At 47.6% G+C, this 19459-nt stretch overlaps 1 protein-coding gene across 1 annotated transcript in view; it reads left to right on the top strand.

The window, feature by feature from the left end:
- Positions 1–3923: 3923 nt before the first annotated feature.
- The window catches only part of grin1b (glutamate receptor, ionotropic, N-methyl D-aspartate 1b), a gene marked incomplete at both ends in the record, with an annotated part of 38356 nt that continues 22820 nt past the window's right edge, over positions 3924–19459 (top strand). The window contains 5 exons of the mRNA XM_079222220.1: positions 3924–4058; positions 4882–5181; positions 9255–9389; positions 11403–11579; positions 18615–18677. Of these exons, the coding sequence (XP_079078346.1) occupies positions 3924–4058; positions 4882–5181; positions 9255–9389; positions 11403–11579; positions 18615–18677 (810 nt within the window). The remainder of the gene's footprint in view (positions 4059–4881; positions 5182–9254; positions 9390–11402; positions 11580–18614; positions 18678–19459) is intronic.

Consider the following 19459-nt stretch of genomic DNA (forward strand, 5'->3'; position numbering starts at 1 on the left):
GGATAGTGAGGGTCGTCACTGGGGAAGGGGGAGGTAAAGAGGCGTGAGCCCCTGATGGGCTGGGGAAGGGGAATGATGGTCTCTGGCTGGCTGATGGGCCTACTGATGAAGACCTCTACTGATGAAGATGAAGACCTCTACTGATGAAGATGAAGACCTCTACTGATGAAGACCTCTACTGATGAAGATGAAGACCTCTACTGATGAAGATGAAGACCTCTACTGATGAAGACCTCTACTGATAAAGACCTCTACTGATGAAGACCTCTACTGATGAAGATGAAGACCTCTGCTGATGAAGACCTCTGCTGATGAAGATCTCTACTGATGAAGATGAAGACCTCTGCTGATGAAGATGAAGACCTCTACTGATGAAGACCTCTGCTGATGAAGATGAAGACCTCTACTGATGAAGACCTCTACTGATGAAGACCTCTGCTGATGAAGACCTCTGCTGATGAAGATGAAGACCTCTGCTGATGAAGATGAAGACCTCTACTGATGAAGACCTCTGCTGATGAAGATGAAGACCTCTACTGATGAATATGAAGACCTCTGCTGATGAAGATGAAGACCTCTACTGATGAAGACCTCTGCTGATGAAGATGAAGACCTCTACTGATGAAGACCTCTACTACTACTGATGAAGACCTCTGCTGATGAAGATGAAGACCTCTACTGATGAAGATGAGTTATTTTGTTTATTTGTTTGTTTATTTAATGCATTCATAACTGATTCATGACGTCATACTTAAAGGAAGTAATAATTGTCTTCTGATACAAACTGAAATAATTTATTAAATATTAATATTAATTTCAATGTGACATTCACAGAGTAGCGGGATGTCTGTGAACGCGCCGCACGAGCACGAGCACGAGCCACTTCATTAATTCTACCGACAACCAGAGAGAAGCTCGTGCACACGCTCCGGCGGCCACGCGCGCACCCTCTCCTCCGGGCTGAGAGCGCACGGGAGCGAGCGTCAGGTTCCAAGGACGGATCGCGGGCTCGCGAGCTTCAGGTCATCTGAGAGTCCGTGCGCATCCCCGGAGAGGAAGAGGAGCGAGACTTTAAAACCCGAAGTGATGAAGAGGAACCGGCTCAGTCACGCGCATTGAGCCTCTCTCTCCGCGGAGGCCGCGCGCGCGGATCAACAGGACGAGGCGCGAGACGAAATCAACAATGTCACGCGCTCCGCGGGTTCCACTGTGAGAGAAGAAACGTGTCGTCACGTCATTTCATTCTGTTCTCTATAAGCGGGTCATGTGACGGGACTGGGACCGGGACCGGGAGGACCGGGAGCACCGGGAGGAAAACCCGGGAGAGAAATCACAGACCAGAAATCAACAGGAGACCGAGGGAGCGTCCACGGTCACGAGCGCAGAGAAACAGTGAGTTCTGAGTTATGCCCATAATATTTTATATATTATATATTATAATATTATTATAGTATTATATCTATCAATACATCATGATTATTACATTATCAATATTATATTTATTAATGTTATATGTATCAATATTATATATATAATACGATCATGCTTATTATCATTATTGTTATTATATTATCATTATTATATGTATGTATCAGTATTATATCTATCAATATGATCATGATTATTATATTATCAATATTATATTTATCAATGTTATATGTATCAATATGATTATTATTTTATGTATCAATATAATCATGATTATAATATTATCATTATTACAATGATCAATGTTCAATACTCATGTATCATTATCATATTGATCAATAAGCATATTATACCAATATTAATATTAATTAATATTAATATAATATCAATATGCATGCATCAATATTAATTTATCATTATTATATTGATCAATATTAAATTCATTCATATTCATTTATCAATATTCATGATCATTATTCATTGATATTTATTACAATTATCATTATTACATTAATCATTATTCAAAAAGGACATTTCATATTCAGCCCTGGTTATCACCTCCCTTTAAAAAACAGAAAATAACAAATTAAAATGAAAGAAGACTGCTCAGTTTATGTTCATAATATTCATGATTTTCATAATATTCATTGGAACGTCATGGGTTTTTTGGGAGGAACGTCTTGGGGTGATGGCAAGGAATGTCTTGAGGTGTTTGGGAGGAACGTCTTGGGGTGTATAGGAGGAACGTCTTGGGGTGATGGCGAGAAACGTCTTGGGGTGATTGAGAGGAACGTCTTGGGGTGATTGGGAGGAACGTCTTGGGGTGATTGGGAGGAACGTCTTGAGGTGTATAGGAGGAACGTCTTGGGGTGATTGGGAGGAACGTCTTGAGGTGATTGGGAGGAACGTCTTGGGGTGTATAGGAGGAACGTCTTGGGGTGTATAGGAGGAACGTCTTGGGGTGATTGGGAGGAACGTCTTGGGGTGTATAGGAGGAACGTCTTGGGGTGATTGGGAGGAACGTCTTGGGGTGTATAGGAGGAACGTCTTGGGGTGATGGCGAGAAACGTCTTGGGGTGATTGGGAGGAACGTCTTGGGGTGATTGGGAGGAACGTCTTGGGGTGATTGGGAGGAACGTCTTGGGGTGTATAGGAGGAACGTCTTGGGGTGATTGGGAGGAACGTCTTGAGGTGATTGGGAGGAACGTCTTGGGGTGATTGGGAGGAACGTCTTGAGGTGATTGGGAGGAACGTCTTGGGGTGATTGGGAGGAACGTCTTGAGGTGTATAGGAGGAACGTCTTGAGGTGATTGGGAGAAACGTCTTGAGGTGATTGGGAGGAACGTCTTGAGGTGTATAGGAGGAACGTCTTGAGGTGTATAGGAGGAACGTCTTGAGGTGATTGGGAGGAACGTCTTGAGGTGTTTGGGAGGAACGTCTTGGGGTGTATAGGAGGAACGTCTTGGGGTGTATAGGAGGAACGTCTTGGGGTGTATAGGAGGAACGTCTTGGGGTGTATAGGAGGAACGTCTTGGGGTGTATAGGAGGAACGTCTTGAGGTGTTTGGGAGGAACGTCTTGGGGTGATTGGGAGGAACGTCTTGGGGTGTTTGGGAGGAACGTCTTGGGATGTTTGGGAGGAACGTCTTGGGGTGATTAGGAGGAACGTCTTGGGATGATTGGGAGGAACGTCTTGCCCTGTCTGAACCAGAGAGGTGTTTCATTGTTGGGCTTCTGTGCTAGCCATGGTTTGTCCATATGAACACCATGTTGGAGCATAAGGTGGCTCATAAGTGGACTTGGTACCAGAACACCTTAGGCCGGAGATCAATGATGGACTTTGTAATCGTATCATCTGGGACGTATGTCTTGGACACTCGGGAGAAGAGAGGAGCAGAGCTGATCACCACCTGGTGGGGAGTTGGATCAGATGGCGGGGAACCGGCTAGAAAGACCTGGCAAGCCCAAATGTGTAGTGAGGGTGAACTGGGAACATCTGGCAGAGGATCCTGTCCAGGAGATCTGCAACGCCCACCTCCGGAAGAACATCTCACACATCGGGACATCGTCGGGCAGTGGAAAGAGCACTTTGAGGAACTCCTGAACCCGGCCAACATGTCCCCTGGAGAGGAGGCAGCGCCTGAAGACTTGGCGGGGGGGTTGCACCCATATCCCTGCCGAAGGCCACTAAGGGGGTCAGCCTGAAAGATAGAGTAAGGAGATGAGTTTCCTCTGTAGGACTCAGCCTTAGAGATAGAGTAAGGAGATGAGTTTCCTCTGAAGGGCTCAGCCTTAGAGATAGAGTAAGGAGATGAGTTTCCTCTGAAGGGCTCAGCCTTAGAGATAGAGTAAGGAGATGAGTTTCCTCTTAAGGGCTCAGCCTTAGAGATAGGGTAAGGAGCTCGGACATCAGGAGGAGCTTGGAGTCGAGTCGTTGCTCCTTCGTGTTAAAGGAGTCAGCTGAGGTGTTCAGCATCTAGTCAGGATGCCTCCTGCATGCCTCCATTAGAGGTTTTCCAGATACGTCCAAGTAGAGGAGACCCAGAGGAAGACCCAGGACACGCTGGAGGGATTATATCTCCAGCTGACTGGAGCGCCTCGGGATCCCAGAATGATCTGAACATGTTGCGGGTGAGAAGGAAGCCTGCTGGACCTGCTGAGACCTGACCCCGGATAAGGATGAAAATGAATGAATGGAATTCATAATGTTCATTATGTTAATAATTCATAATGTTCATTTGTCCTCTTTGAACCTTTTTCTGCTCTTTGTGGAATAAAACTCAGATTAAATATTCTGTTATATAATCGTCTGTCAAAGAAGATTACATTGATGAACATATAAATAGTTTTGAAGACTCCAGTTCAGCATTCTGGCTGTCGCCATCTCTTTTTTTTGCAACCACTGAACAGGAAGTGACTGAGGTTGAGTGACTTAAAGACGCCATGTACGTCTCTGGTGTCGACCTGTCAATCACCTTGTAGCCCCGCCCCTAAAGCATCCCCTACTTTATGGTCTGTTTGACTCTAAATCACCATAATTTACTAAATGAACATCATGCTGTATTGAAGAAGACTTGAAACTAGAGATTGAGACATAAACTCATGTTTATAAAGCTTCATGTGTTAAAGCTGCATTCTCTCTCCTGACCACCAGGGGGCGACTCCTCTGGTTGTATAGAAGTCTATGCTTCATGTGTTAAAGCTGCATTCTCTCTCCTGACCACCAGGGGGTTGTATAGAAGTCTATGCTTCATGTGTTAAAGCTGCGTTCTCTCTCCTGACCACCAGGGTGCGACTCCTCTGGTTGTATAGAAGTCTATGCTTCATGTGTTAAAGCTGCATTAAAGGTCCACAAACCAACGAGAGACAGTGACCACTTCTTATATTCAGTCTGTGGTCAAAAAATGAGAATTGTTGTTGTATTTATTTTTCTCATGAGTGGTCATGTGGTCAGCTCCGGAGGTCTCTGACCTTCCTCTCCTCCTCGTTTTCCTCAGTGGAGCTTCGCGCCGTGCTCCTCCTCGCCGTGCTGCAGTGCTGCTCCGTCGCTCGCGGCGGCTGCGAGCCCCGGCTGGTGAACATCGGCGCCGTGCTGAGTCAGAAGCGCTACGAGCAGGTGTTCAAGGAGGCGGTGAGCCAGGCCAACGCGCTGTACGGCAAGGACAAGTTCAAGATGAACGCCATCTCCGTCACGCACAAGCCCAACGCCATCCAGATGGCCCTGTCCGTCTGCGAGGACCTCATCTCCAACCAGGTGAGTCCGCCTCCTGTCACGTGACCGTCACATGACCTGTAACATGACGTGTCACATGCCGTGTCACATGACGGCACATGAGTCAGGATGTCTTCATTAAACCAGGCTGTTAACAATACAACAGAAACATTAACAAACAGAAACAGAAAGATTTCAGTTACTTTCAGTTTGTCTTTTGTGAAAGAAATGAGGCCAACAGACCCTTTGTTGTAGAGAGAGAGAGAGAGAGAGAGAGAGAGAGAGAGAGAGAGAGAGAGAGAGAGACAGGCAGGGAGGGAGAGAGAGACAGGCAGAGAGAGAGGGAGAGAGAGAGACAGGCAGAGAGAGAGGGAGAGATAGAGAGACAGGCAGAGAGAGAGGGAGAGAGACAGGCAGAGAGAGAGGGAGAGAGACAGGCAAAGAGAGAGAGAGAGACAGGCAGGGAGGGAGAGAGAGACAGGCAAAGAGAGACAGAGACATGCAGAGAGAGAGAGAGAGAGAGACAGGCAGAGAGAGAGAGAGAGAGAGAGACAGGCAGGGAGAGAGAGAGAGAGAGACAGGCAGGGAGAGAGAGAGAGAGACAGGCAGGGAGAGAGAGAGAGAGACAGGCAGGGAGGGAGAGAGAGAGGCAAAGAGAGATAGAGAGACAATAGAGATAAATGAACGTCAGATTAACATCCTCTTGCTCCAGAAACTGAGATATAATCCCTCCATCCTCCCAGAGGAGAGATGGAGGGATTATAGACACACACACACACACACACACACAGACACACACACACACACACACACACACACACACACACACACACACACACACACACACACACACACACACACACACACACATAGGCTACTGTGATGTAGAAATGATTTCACAGTTTCATTCTTGGAAATTAAATACACAAAAAAACTGAAAGTACTAATATTACACAGTAAATATAATTAATTTGAACGATAATCTGTTAATTTTTTCTACATTAATTGATTAATTATATTATTGCAAATACTTTAACATTATTTATATTCTTCTAATACTTTAACATTATTTACACTCTTACTAACACTTTAACATTATTTACATTTTTACCAATACTTTAACATTATTAACATTCATAATAATACTTTAACATTATTTACACTCTTACTAATACTTTAACATTATTTATATTCTTCTAATACTTTAACATTATTTAGAAAGGGTCGCCTCCCTGCGCCTACGGGTTGCAGGGAGTAAAGCTCTGACTGTTGTTTGTGCTTATGCACCGAACAGCAGTTCAGAGTATCCGGCCTTCTTGGAGTCGGTGGGAGGGGTCCTGGAAAGGGCGCCGCCTGCTGACTCCATAGTTCTCCTGGGAGACTTCAACGCTCACGTGGGCAATGACAGAGAAACCTGGCGGGGCGTGATTGGGAGGAACGGCTTGCCCGATCTGAACCCGAACGGTGTTTTGTTGTTGGACTTCTGTGCTAGCCACAGTTTGTCCATAACGAACACCATGTTCGACCATAAGGTGGCTCATAAGTGTACCTGGTACCAGAACACCTTAGGCCGGAGATCAATGATCGACTTTGTAGTCGTATCATCTGATCTGCGGCCGTATGTCTTGGACACTCGGGTGAAGAGAGGAGCAGAGCTGTCAACTGATCACCACCTGGTGGTGAGTTGGATCAGATGGCGGGGGAGTCGGCTAGAAAGACCTGGCAAGCCCAAACGTGTAGTGAGGGTGAACTGGGAACGTCTGGCGGAGGATCCTGTCCGGGAGGTCTTCAACTCCCACCTCCGGAAGAACTTCTCACAAATCCCGAGGGAGGCTGGGGACATGGAACCCGAGTGGACCATGTTCAAAGCCTCTATTGTGGACGCGGCTGCTCGGAGCTGTGGCCAGAAGGTCATCGGTGCCTGTCGTGGCGGCAACCCGAGAACCCGGTGGTGGACACCGGGGGTGAGGGAAGCCGTCAAACTGAAGAAGGAGGCCTTTCGGGCCTGGCTGGCCCAGGGGTCTCCTGAAGCAGCTGACGGGTACCGGCAGGCCAGAAGGGCTGCAGCTGCGATGGTCGCGGATGCTAAAACTCGGGCATGGGAGGAGTTCGGGGAGGCCATGGAGAAGGACTTTTGGTTGGCCTCAAGGAAGTTCTGGCAAACCATCCGACGGCTCAGGAAGGGAAAGCAGGGGCTTCCCCAGGCTGTTCTCAGCAGGGGGGGGGAACTGCTGACCCGGACTGGGGACATCGTCGGGCGGTGGAGAGAGCACTTTGAGGAACTCCTAAACCCGGCCAACATGTCCCCCGGAGAGGGGGCAGCGCCGGAAGTCTTTGGGGTGGTTTCTCCCATATCCCTGGCAAAGGTCGCTAAGGTAGTCAAAAAGCTCCTTGGTGGCAAGGCGCCAGGGGTGGATGAGATCCGCCCTGAGATGCTGAAAGCGCTGGACATTGTTGGGCTGTCTTGGTTGACACGCCTTTTCAGTGTCGCATGGGGGTCGGGAACAGTGCCCATGGACTGGCAGACCGGGGTGGTGGTTCCCATCTTCAAGAAGGGGGACCGGAGAGTGTGCTCAAACTATCGTGGCATCACACTGCTCAGCCTCCCGGGAAAAGCTCATGCCAGGGTGCTGGAAAGGAGGCTCCGACCGCTTGTCGAACCTCAGATTCAAGACGAGCAGTGCGGATTCCGTCCCGGTCGTGGAACAGTGGACCAGCTCTTTACCCTTGCAAGACTACTGGAGGGGTCCTGGGAGTTTGCCCAACCAGTCTACATGTGCTTTGTGGACTTGGAGAAGGCTTTCGACCGGGTCCCTCGGGGGTTTTTGTGGGGGGTGCTGCGGGAGTATGGGGTGCCGGACCCGTTGGCACGGGCTATCCGGTCTTTGTACGCCTGCAGTAGGAGCTGTGTCCGTATCCTCGGTAGTAAGTCAGACACGTTCCCGGTGGGTGTTGGCCTCCGCCAGGTCTGCCCTTTATCACCGGTCCTGTTCCTGACCTTCATGGACAGGATATCTAGCCACAGCCAGGGGGCGGAGAGGATCCGGTTCGGGAGTCTCGGGATCGCTTCTCTGCTGTTCGCGGATGATGTGCTCCTGTTTGCCTCCTCGGACTGTGACCTCCAGCATTCACTGGAGCATTTTGCAGCCGAGTGTGAAGCGGCAGGGATGAGAGTTAGCGCCTCCAAATCTGAGGCCATGGTGTTCTGCCGGAAACCGGTGGATTGCTCCCTCCAGGTGGGGACAAACTGCCTACCCCAAGCGAAGGAGTTCAAGTATCTCGGGGTCTTGTTCTCCAGTAAGGGTAAGGGGGAGCGGGAGATCGACAGACGGATCGGTGCGGCTGCAGCAGTAAAACAGGCGCTGTACCGGTCCGTCCTGGTGAAGAGGGAGCTGAGCCGGAAAGCAAAGCTCTCCATTTACTGGTCGTCTATGTTCCAACCCTCACCTATGGTCACGAACTCTGGGTCGTGACCGAAAGAACGAGATCTCGAATACAAGCGGCCGAAATGAGCTTCCTCCGCAGGGTGGCCGGGCTCACCCTTAGAGATAGAGTAAGGAGCTCGGACATCAGGGGGGAGCTTGGAGTCGAGTCGCTGCTCCTTCGTGTCGAAAGGAGTCAGCTGAGATGGTTCGGGCATCTAGTCAGGATGCCTCCTGGACGCCTCCCATTAGAGGTTTTCCAGGCACGTCCAACTGGTAGGAGACCCCGTGGAAGACCGAGGACACGCTGGAGGGATTATATCTCCCGGCTGGCCTTGGAACGCCTCGGGATCCCCCAGAATGAGCTGGAAAGTGTTGCGGGTGAGAGGGAAGCCTGGGTCGGCCTGCTGAACCTGCTGCCACCGCGACCCGACCCCGGATAAGCGGCTGATAATGGATGGATGGATGTTTTAACAGGAAAATTGACCATAAAAACAGTTACACATTTCATTTCTGTCTCTTTATTCATGGTAAATTATTCGACTCATTCAACTGAACTTTTATAAACTAAAGAATCTAAAGCTATCAGATAAATTAGAAAAGTCTAATTTGTACTTCAGATAATATGAGTTTGTTTTCTATGTGATTATGAAATGAAACAGGCGTGTAACTGAAACCAGTCTTCCTCTGCAGGTGTATGCGATCCTGGTCAGCCACCCTCCTCAGTCCAACGACCACCTGACTCCAACGCCCGTCTCCTACACCGCTGGGTTCTACCGGATCCCTGTGCTCGGCCTGACCACACGCATGTCCATCTACTCGGACAAGGTACACCTCCACAGGGTTAGTGGGTAGACCTGAACCTGGGGTCACCCTTCACAGGACTTTCAGCTGAAGGGGTTCTATATGGAGGCGTTCCTCTGGGCTTCGTCCTGGGTCCTCTCACGTTCTCTCTATGATCCGATTCTTCATGGAGGTGTTCCTCAGGGCTTCGTCCTCAATTCAATTCAGTTTATTTTATATATCACATATCACCAACATCACAAATACAAGTTTGCCTCAGAGGGCTTTACAGTCTGTAACATAACATCCTGTCCCGGGACCTCACATCGGATCAGGAACAACTCCCCCAATAAAGATAGTAAAAACCCTTTCACAGGGAAAACAGGAAGAACCTTCAGGAGAGCAACAGAGGAGGATCCCTCTCCCCGGATGGACAGAAGCAATAGATGTCATGTGACCAGAATGAACAACGTAACAGAGTTACAGCACATTACATGAATATGACAGAAATTATTCATATAATGAGTAGTAGGCATACTGGGTCCTCTCACGTTCTCTCTATGATCGGGTTCTTCATGGAGGTGTTCCTCAGGGCTTCGTCATGGGTCCTCTCACGTTCTCTCTATGATCGGGTTCTTCATGGAGGTGTTCCTCAGGGCTTCGTCATGGGTCCTCTCACGTTCTCTCTATGATCAGGTTCTTCATGGAGGTGTTCCTCAGGGCTTCGTCATGGGTCCTCTCACGTTCTGTCTGGATGACCTTCCTCTGAGCCTCAGAATCAGGACTTACAATGACTCAGTTCAAACCTTTATCCCAGTAAAGAAGCATCACTTTTTAGAGTGACCTTTATATATATATATATATATATATATATATATATATATATATATATATATATATATATATATATATATATAAAAAAAAAAACAGAGACGTGTTGAGACTCTTAAATGATAAAATGGCCCCGTACAGCGCTTTTCTATTCTTCCGATGACTCAAAGCGCTTTAACGCGACATGACATCATTCCCACACTGATGAGAGGAGCTACCATGAAGGAGCCACATCAGCATTATCTAACATCCATACACCGTAGAACAGCTACAGGAGACATGTAGGGTTAAGCGTCTTGCTCAAGGATACAACAACATGGGCTAGCGAAACCTGGGATCGAACCTCCGATCCTCTGATTGAAGGACGACCCTGCTCACCACTGAGCCACAGCCGCCCCATAAGTGCTTAAGGTTATAGAATATTCAGTCCAGTTTGTTCCAGTTCTCCACTGGAAACCTCTCAGTCTCCCTCACGATTTAGAATATTGATGAAACAATTGAGTGTCATTGGTCCCTGAACATCCCATAATACCCCTGAACATCCCAGCGCTCCCTGTGAACAGTGCTCGAGCTCCTCTCCCATTAACTGATGAAATATTTACATGTTTATCAGTGAGGGTGTGTTTGATTATAACACCAGCGGCAGATTGACTTTACTGAGATTGCATGTAGAGACGAGAACCACAAACACCTCAGGTGCTTTTCATTATTCATGATCTACATCGTCTCTGGTAACCAGGTAACCAACACCCGTCTCTTCTGGTTTCCAGTGGAGAACTGAACATGGAGAACTGAACGTGATGGATGGTTGATGTAAAAAAACTACAACCATAACAATTATAATAGAAAATACTATATTGTAACTAGCAGGTTTATTACAATAGAATACACAATATTATAACTAACAAGTTCATTATAATAGAATACATAAAACCTGAAAAAAATGTTTTTATTGCGAAAAATCATAGAATCAAACAGACCATAAAGCAGGGTATGTTTTAGGGTGATTGACAGGTCTCTACGTCCCTCCTCTTCAGTCCACATATGGTCACTTCCTGTTCCATGTTGCAAAAAAAACAAGATGGCGACGGCCAAATCGCCAAACTGGAGGTAACAAAACGTCAGCTCTGATATGGATGTCCTAAAGAGAGGAAGACCAAGTGATCATGGATGAATAGAGAACACAGATTGGAGAGCTGATAACCGATCAATACATCTCCTCCTCAGAGCATCCACCTGTCCTTCCTGAGGACCGTGCCCCCGTACTCCCACCAGGCCCACGTCTGGTTCGACCTCATGAGGGAGTTCAGATGGAACCACATCATCCTCATCGTGAGCGACGACCACGAAGGACGAGCCGCTCAGAAGAGACTGGAGACGCTGCTGGAGGAGCGCGAGACCAAGGTGAGCTCCTTGTGTACACACACACACACGCACACACACACACACACACACACATATTTATTAGGTCTGGGCACGTTAACGCGGCAAACTATCAACAGCGTTAATTATTTGACCATGCGTTAACTCTGTTTTTTTGTGTGCATTGGAGGGTCTTAATGCTGCCCACACAGGTGCTGCACTTTAAATCTCTCCCAGACGGCATAGTTCAGACCTGGGCGTCTTTCGGCTCTCCCAGTCCGGCCCACGTGAGGTCAATCAAAAAAGAAAAATAAATAAATAAGATGCACGCCATGAATGCAATACAACGGCACTGCTTTTACTTTGAAGGTGATTTACGTGTGCGCGGGGTTTCCACAGCCTCAGCGACCGGCTTGTTGCCAACAGACTGAAGCGCGTCTTGTTCTGTAGTTTCTGTCCTCAGCGAGCAGCGGGTGCTGCCGCGAGCCGCTCAGAGCACTAATCACACAAAGCCGCCGCTGAGATACCTGTTAGCTGTCCTTCACATCTCCACCTCATCCAACCAGACTTCATGCTCTTGTTCAAGTCAACACAGACTGGACTTTTCTCTGAGTAAGAAAAACTGAACAAGATCAAAAGCACTGATTGCTTTTGTATAAAGTTAATCAATTGCTGGTCTTAAACATAAATCTTTAAGGTCAGCAACAAACTGAACATGACAAAAGAAGGAGTGGCTTGTCCCTCACAGGGACCCTTACTACTGAACATGACAAAAGAAGGAGGGGCTTGTCCCTCACAGGGACCCTTACTACTGAACATGACAAAAGAAGGAGTGGCTTGTCCCTCACAGGGACCCTTACTACTGAACATGACAAAAGAAGGAGGGGCTTGTCCCTCACAGGGACCCTTACTACTGAACATGACAAAAGAAGGAGGGGCTTGTCCCTCACAGGGACCCTTACTACTGAACATGACAAAAGAAGGAGGGGCTTGTCCCTCACAGGGACCCTTACTACTGAACATGACAAAAGAAGGAGGGGCTTGTCCCTCACAGGGACCCTTACTACTGAACATGACAAAAGAAGGAGGGGCTTGTCCCTCACAGGGACCCTTACTACTGGACATGACAAAAGAAGGAGGGGCTTGTCCCTCACAGGGACCCTTACTACTGAACAGACTGTTTATGTTGTTCCTGATAAAAGACAAATGTTTCTTCTTCAGCATGAGATTAAGCTGTTTTACATTAGAATAAAATAGTCTCTAACATCTGAAAATAAATAATAAATACAATATTTAAGTGAATGACCAGTCATATAGAAGCATTACAAAATTTTAAATAATAAATATTTTTTTTCTTCCCTAGCATATATTTTAGATTTATATTCTGTTGTTAACTTGCTGTTATATTGTTCTGATAACATTACTTTAAAATAAAAGCGCGCAATACACTAGTTTTTACTAGTGGCGCATAATGCGATTAATCTCAGAAAAATCATGCTATTAATCAGTTAATTTTTTTCAACTTTGCCCAGCCCTAACACACACACACACACACACACACACACACACACACACACACACACACACACACACACACACACACACACTGCTGGAGGAGCGTGAGGCCAAGGTGAGCTCCTTGGTCTGTCATGTGTGTTTATTTGTTGTGTGCTTTGTTCTGATCCAGATGTTTGTTGATCAATGCATGACAAACAATGAGCTGCAGTGTGTGTGTTGTCCCATCAGTTCACTCCTCCATTTTCAGAATGAGTTTCACGTCTATGAAATGTTTTGATTTGTCCACCAGATTAAAAACATTTCTGTATGTTTTATTGATCAGCTCATGAAACAAGGTACAGAGATCTTTAGTTTAACGTGACGGCCTCACCCGTCTCTCCTACCAGCTGGTCTCTCCCAGAACCTCTGAGTGGTTCAGGGGCGTGAGGGACTCTTTTAGACCGACCATCCTGCAGAGACTGACGTGAAGACAAAATACCTAGATGACTGCTAGATCCAGAGCTGAGGGTCTGAAGCTGAGGGTCTCCTGAGGAACAAACAAACAAAAACAGGAATCCAAAAAACATGGAGGCAAGATCAGGCATCTATACAGGACAACTTGCAGGACCTCTAACAGGGGACGCAGGAACAAACAGTACAACCCGACAAGGGGACAAACAGGGTTTAAATACAAGTGGAAGGTAACGAGGCACAGGTGGCAATAATGAGGGCAGGACAGGTGAAGGGAATACACAATCAGGGACAAGGCAGACAATCCCTGGGGCAGGAAGTGCAGGGAACACAGAGGACACGCAAGACAAGGACTTCACAATAAAACAGGAAACAAACCAACATCATGACACATGTAGATATTACATATTCTGTGTTCAGAGACGTTTGAACATCTTCACTGTTTTCTTGTTTTCAACTCCTCCATAGTTAAAAAAAAAAACGTATTCCGAGTGTTCTTCAATTCTTAAAACATTTTCTTTTGTCAAGATACTTTGTGTTCTGTCTTGGTGGAGTTTTAGTTAATTCTCTCTCTTTTTATGGAACACATTAAATGTACGTTTTCTTCAGTTCTCTGTCTCTCTCTCTGTCTCTCTCTCTTTTTGTCCATGTCATCCTTCATTTCTTCACCTCCTCCACACGGTCTGTCTGCCTGCCTGTCTGTCCTCGTCTCTGCAGACAGACAGATTCCCTACTCTGATCGTCTGAAGGGTACTGCAGTAAAAGTATTAATAACACAGTATTAAAATATGTACTTCAGTAAAAGTATAGAAGTATCATGAAAATATATTTAAAGTACCAGAAAAAGTATAGAAGTATCATGAAAATATATTTAAAGTACCAGAAAAAACAACAATGAGAATATTAATGACGGAATGAGTTAGTTTTCATTATTTTTGGACTCTTTGTTTGTTTATCTCTCTCTGTCTGTCTCCATCTCTCTATCTCTCTTTCTCTCTCTCTCAAACACAATGTCCTACACACTCTGTATAAGTAGTGATATTGTCTTCATGTTTAGTTTGTGAGTTCACATCCCACAGGAGACGTCTGTGAAGTCAAACGAGTGCAGATGAGTGAGTTTATAAAAGTACGAACGGTGACTTCCTGTCTCCGTGAGACTCATGAATGTTGGAGGAGGAACATGAATATTAAAGTTGAGCTGCAGCGTTTCTGAATTAAACATCTTTCTGATTCATAATGAAATAATGAGGCTGGCGTGCCGCTCGTCACAAGACCCGGTGTGCCGCTTGTCACAAGAAGACGGCCACAAGAAGACGGCCACAAGAAGACGTCACAAGAAGAAGGCCACAAGAAGAAGGCCACAAGAAGAAGGCCACAAGAAGAAGGCCACAAGAAGACGTCACAAGAAGAAGGCCACAAGAAGACGTCACAAGAAGAAGGCCACAAGAAGACGGTCACAAGAAGAAGGCCACAAGAAGACGTCACACGAAGAAGGTCACAAGAAGAAGGCCACAAGAAGACGTCACAAGAAGAAGGCCACAAGAAGAAGGCCACAAGAAGACGTGACAAGAAGAAGGCCACAAGAAGACGCCACAAGAAGACGCCACAAGAAGACGTCACAAGAAGAAGGCCACAAGAAGACGGTCACAAGAAGAAGGCCACAAGAAGACGTCACAAGAAGAAGGCCACAAGAAGAAGGCCACAAGAAGACGTCACAAAAAGAAGGCCACAAGAAGACGGTCACAAGAAGACGGTCACAAGAAGACGCCACAAGAAGACGCCACAAGAAGACGCCACAAGAAGACGTCACAAGAAGAAGGCCACAAGAAGAAGGCCACAAGAAGACGTCACAAGAAGAAGGCCACAAGAAGAAGGCCACAAGAAGACGTCACAAGAAGAAGGCCACAAGAAGAAGGCCACAAGAAGACGTCACAAGAAGAAGGCCACAAGAAGACGCCACAAGAAGACGTCACAAGAAGAAGGCCACAAGAAGAAGGCCACAAGAAGACGTCACAAGAAGAAGGCCACAAGAAGACGCCACAAGAAGACGTCACAAGAAGAAGGCCACAAGAAGAAGGCCACAAGAAGACGTCACAAGAAGAAGGCCACATGAAGAAGGCCACAAGAAGACGTCACAAGAAGAAGGCCACAAGAAGACGTCACAAGAAGAAGGCCACAAGAAGACGCCACAAGAAGACGTCACAAGAAGAAGGCCACAAGAAGAAGGCCACAAGAAGACGTCACAAGAAGAAGGCCACAAGAAGACGGTCACAAGAAGAAGGCCACAAGAAGACGTCACAAGAAGAAGGCCACAAGAAGACGGTCACAAGAAGAAGGCCACAAGAAGACGTCACAAGAAGAAGGCCACAAGAAGACGGTCACAAGAAGAAGGCCACAAGAAGAAGGCCACAAGAAGACGCCACAAGAAGAAGGCCACAAGAAGAAGGCCACAAGAAGACGCCACAAGAAGACGCCACAAGAAGACGTCACAAGAAGAAGGCCACAAGAAGACGGTCACAAGAAGAAGGCCACAAGAAGACGCCACAAGAAGACGTCACAAGAAGAAGGCCACAAGAAGACGGTCACAAGAAGAAGGCCACAAGAAGACGGTCACAAGAAGAAGGCCACAAGAAGACGCCACAAGAAGACGTCACAAGAAGAAGGCCACAAGAAGACGTCACAAGAAGAAGGCCACAAGAAGACGTCACAAGAAGACGTCACAAGAAGACGTCACAAGAAGAAGGCCACAAGAAGACGTCACAAGAAGAAGGCTACAAGAAGACGTCACAAGAAGAAGGCCACAAGAAGACGTCACAAGAAGAAGGCCACAAGAAGACGCCACAAGAAGAAGGCCACAAGAAGACGTCACAAGAAGAAGGCCACAAGAAGAAGGCCACAAGAAGACGGTCACAAGAAGACGGTCACAAGAAGACGCCACAAGAAGACGCCACAAGAAGAAGGCCACAAGAAGACGTCACAAGAAGAAGGCCACAAGAAGACGTCACAAGAAGAAGGCCACAAGAAGAAGGCCACAAGAAGACGCCACAAGAAGACGTCACAAGAAGACGTCACAAGAAGAAGGCCACAAGAAGACGTCACAAGAAGAAGGCCACAAGAAGACGCCACAAGAAGAAGGCCACAAGAAGACGGTCACAAGAAGACGGCCACAAGAAGACGGTCACAAGAAGACGGTCACAAGAAGACGCCACAAGAAGACGCCACAAGAAGACGCCACAAGAAGAAGGCCACAAGAAGACGTCACAAGAAGAAGGCCACAAGAAGACGTCACAAGAAGAAGGCCACAAGAAGACGTCACAAGAAGAAGGCCACAAGAAGAAGGCCACAAGAAGACGCCACAAGAAGAAGGCCACAAGAAGACGGTCACAAGAAGACGGCCACAAGAAGACGGTCACAAGAAGACGGTCACAAGAAGACGCCACAAGAAGACGCCACAAGAAGACGCCACAAGAAGAAGGCCACAAGAAGACGCCACAAGAAGACGTCACAAGAAGACGCCACAAGAAGAAGGCCACAAGAAGACGGTCACAAGAAGACGTCACAAGAAGACGCCACAAGAAGACGTCACAAGAAGACGCCACAAGAAGAAGGCCACAAGAAGACGCCACAAGAAGACGTCACAAGAAGAAGGCCACAAGAAGAAGGCCACAAGAAGACGTCACAAGAAGATGCGCAGATGCGCTCCGGGGGCCGGCAGGACACTGGCTGGCAGCGGTGCGTAGATGGAGACCGGCTCTGGGAGCGGCGTGGAGGCGGCAGTCTGGACCTGGGCTGGCAGCGCCACGGAGGTGGAGGTCGGGCCTGGGGCCGGCCGGACCGCTGACTGGAGACGTGGAGCAGGAGTTGGCCGGACTGCTCACTGAAGAGGTGAAGCAGGAATCGGTGTGAGCTATGGCGCAGGGGCAGCAGAGGGAACCCGACGTCGACTCGACCCTGAGGTTCGGACCCCCGGTTCAGGGGCCCGGGGAGGCAGGGACCCTGCCCTTCAGGCTATGTGGCCCCCCGTATGCCAGGCAGGGGTCCTTTAGGGTCCGTACAGTGGTCATGATGTCCCTCTTGGTGGCTCTGGAGATCACCAGAAGCCCGGTGAGGCCTATACCAAGAGTCCTTCACAGAGCTTCCATCCAGCTGTCGTACTTCCTCATCAAAACTCAAAACAAAACAAGGAACTCGTATCCAGAGCTCAAAAGCTGCTGCTTGAGGACCGAGTCCTCCATAAACACATTCAACGAAACCGTGAAACAAAAGAGAATCTGAGACATAAAATAGTGTGTGTGTGTGTGTGTGTGTGTGTGTGTGTGTGTGTGTGTGTGTGTGTGTGTTAGGATCTATATTTAATGAGATTAACATTTGGAGTGGATTGAATGGAGGACTAATGGGAGCTCCTCCGCCGTGGTGACTCAACATCAACGCGCTCGTCTCATCGAGGAATAACTAACCAGAGAAGAAGAGTTCTTCTGTTTTCTGCAGATATCAGTCTACGTTAAATATAAGAAGAAGAAGAAGAAGAAGAAGAAGAAGAAGAAGAAGAAGAAGAAGAAGAAGAAGTTGATAATCTACACAGTGGATCGTGTGTGTTGAGGCAGGCCAGCTCATGGCGGTCTGGACTCCCTCCGGGTCATGGGCTTCTTCTTCATTGGGTTCATTGTGCAACGCTAGCCGAGTAGTTTACGCTCATTCTGCTGATCTCAGTGAGCCGGTTCCTCTTGTGGTTCTGATTCACGTTGATGACTCTCTGTTCTTTGTACTTTGTTCTCCGTCGGCTCTAAAAATACCTTCACTTGTATTTTTATCTCTACGACTAAAAATAACTAGAAGTTAGTTTAATTTCATCTCTCGTTGTTAAAAACTCTTATTGTTTAATATTAATAATACAATTATCATAACTCACAATTTCAGATCAATAATTTAGGAAAAATATCAAAACCAGTCAGACAGGCAGCTCGACAGACAGACGGACGGACGGACGGACGGACAGTCTGGTGTGTCTGCGTCTCCGTTGCAGGTCTTGTGCTGGATGCTGACGTGGTTTCTTCTGACTGTCTGTAATCTTTTCTGTGTCTGTAATCTTCTCTGTGACGTTACCATCAGACTAAAAACAGGAACTATGAAACCCTCGACCAGCACAACTTTGACTTCAGGAGAACGCCCAAGGTATAAACTTGCATGGTCAACTGATGCACGCCGCCCAACCAATGAGCTCGCTACGTAGTCGCGGCGCCGGTCCGCCCCCCCAGAATCCGGTCCAGAGATAGACCCTTATCCGGGTGGCTGGTCTGTTCTCCACCATCTCTTTCTGTTCTTTCTGTTTGCCATGACTCCTGCACCCCGGGGAGGGGTTCCCCCTCGCAGGAGAGACGCCCTTCCTCTTCCTTTTTCCATGTGACGCGTTGCATGCAGCCGGGCTGAGGCTTTGGTTCTGGATGCAGACTCGAGGAACGCCGCCCACCAGGATCCTCGTGCTCCTCTGCAACATCAAACCTCCTTTTCCTTTCTCATTCTCCTTCCTCCTCCTGCTCCGGTATCCACCTCTCTCCTCCCCCTCTTCCTTCTCTCCACGGCACTCTTTTTTAATTATTATTTGCGGTTGCATTGGCGCTCTCTAACATGCACGCCCCTGATTGGTTGGTTGAAAGCGCCTCAGTTTGCATGCGCCACAGCCCCACGCACAACTTGTTTTTGCCCCTCCTTCTTCGTATTCAAGCTTCGACTTTGAGTTTTATTTCAGTTCAGCAGTGGAACACTTTTAGGCCCCGCCCCCCTCCCTCCATGTGGTGTGGGTGAGAGGGAGCATGGACGAGGCTGGGGTCATGGGGTCATGGGGTCATGGGACAAATTCACAAGTACCCTACAAGTACCCTGACGAACTCACCAGTACCCTACAAGTACCTTGACAAACTCACAAGTACAATAACAAACCCACAAGTACCCACAAG

Source organism: Taurulus bubalis (assembly GCF_910589615.1).
Source record: "Taurulus bubalis genome assembly, chromosome: 8".
In the NCBI taxonomy this organism is placed as follows: Eukaryota; Metazoa; Chordata; class Actinopteri; order Perciformes; family Cottidae; genus Taurulus; species Taurulus bubalis.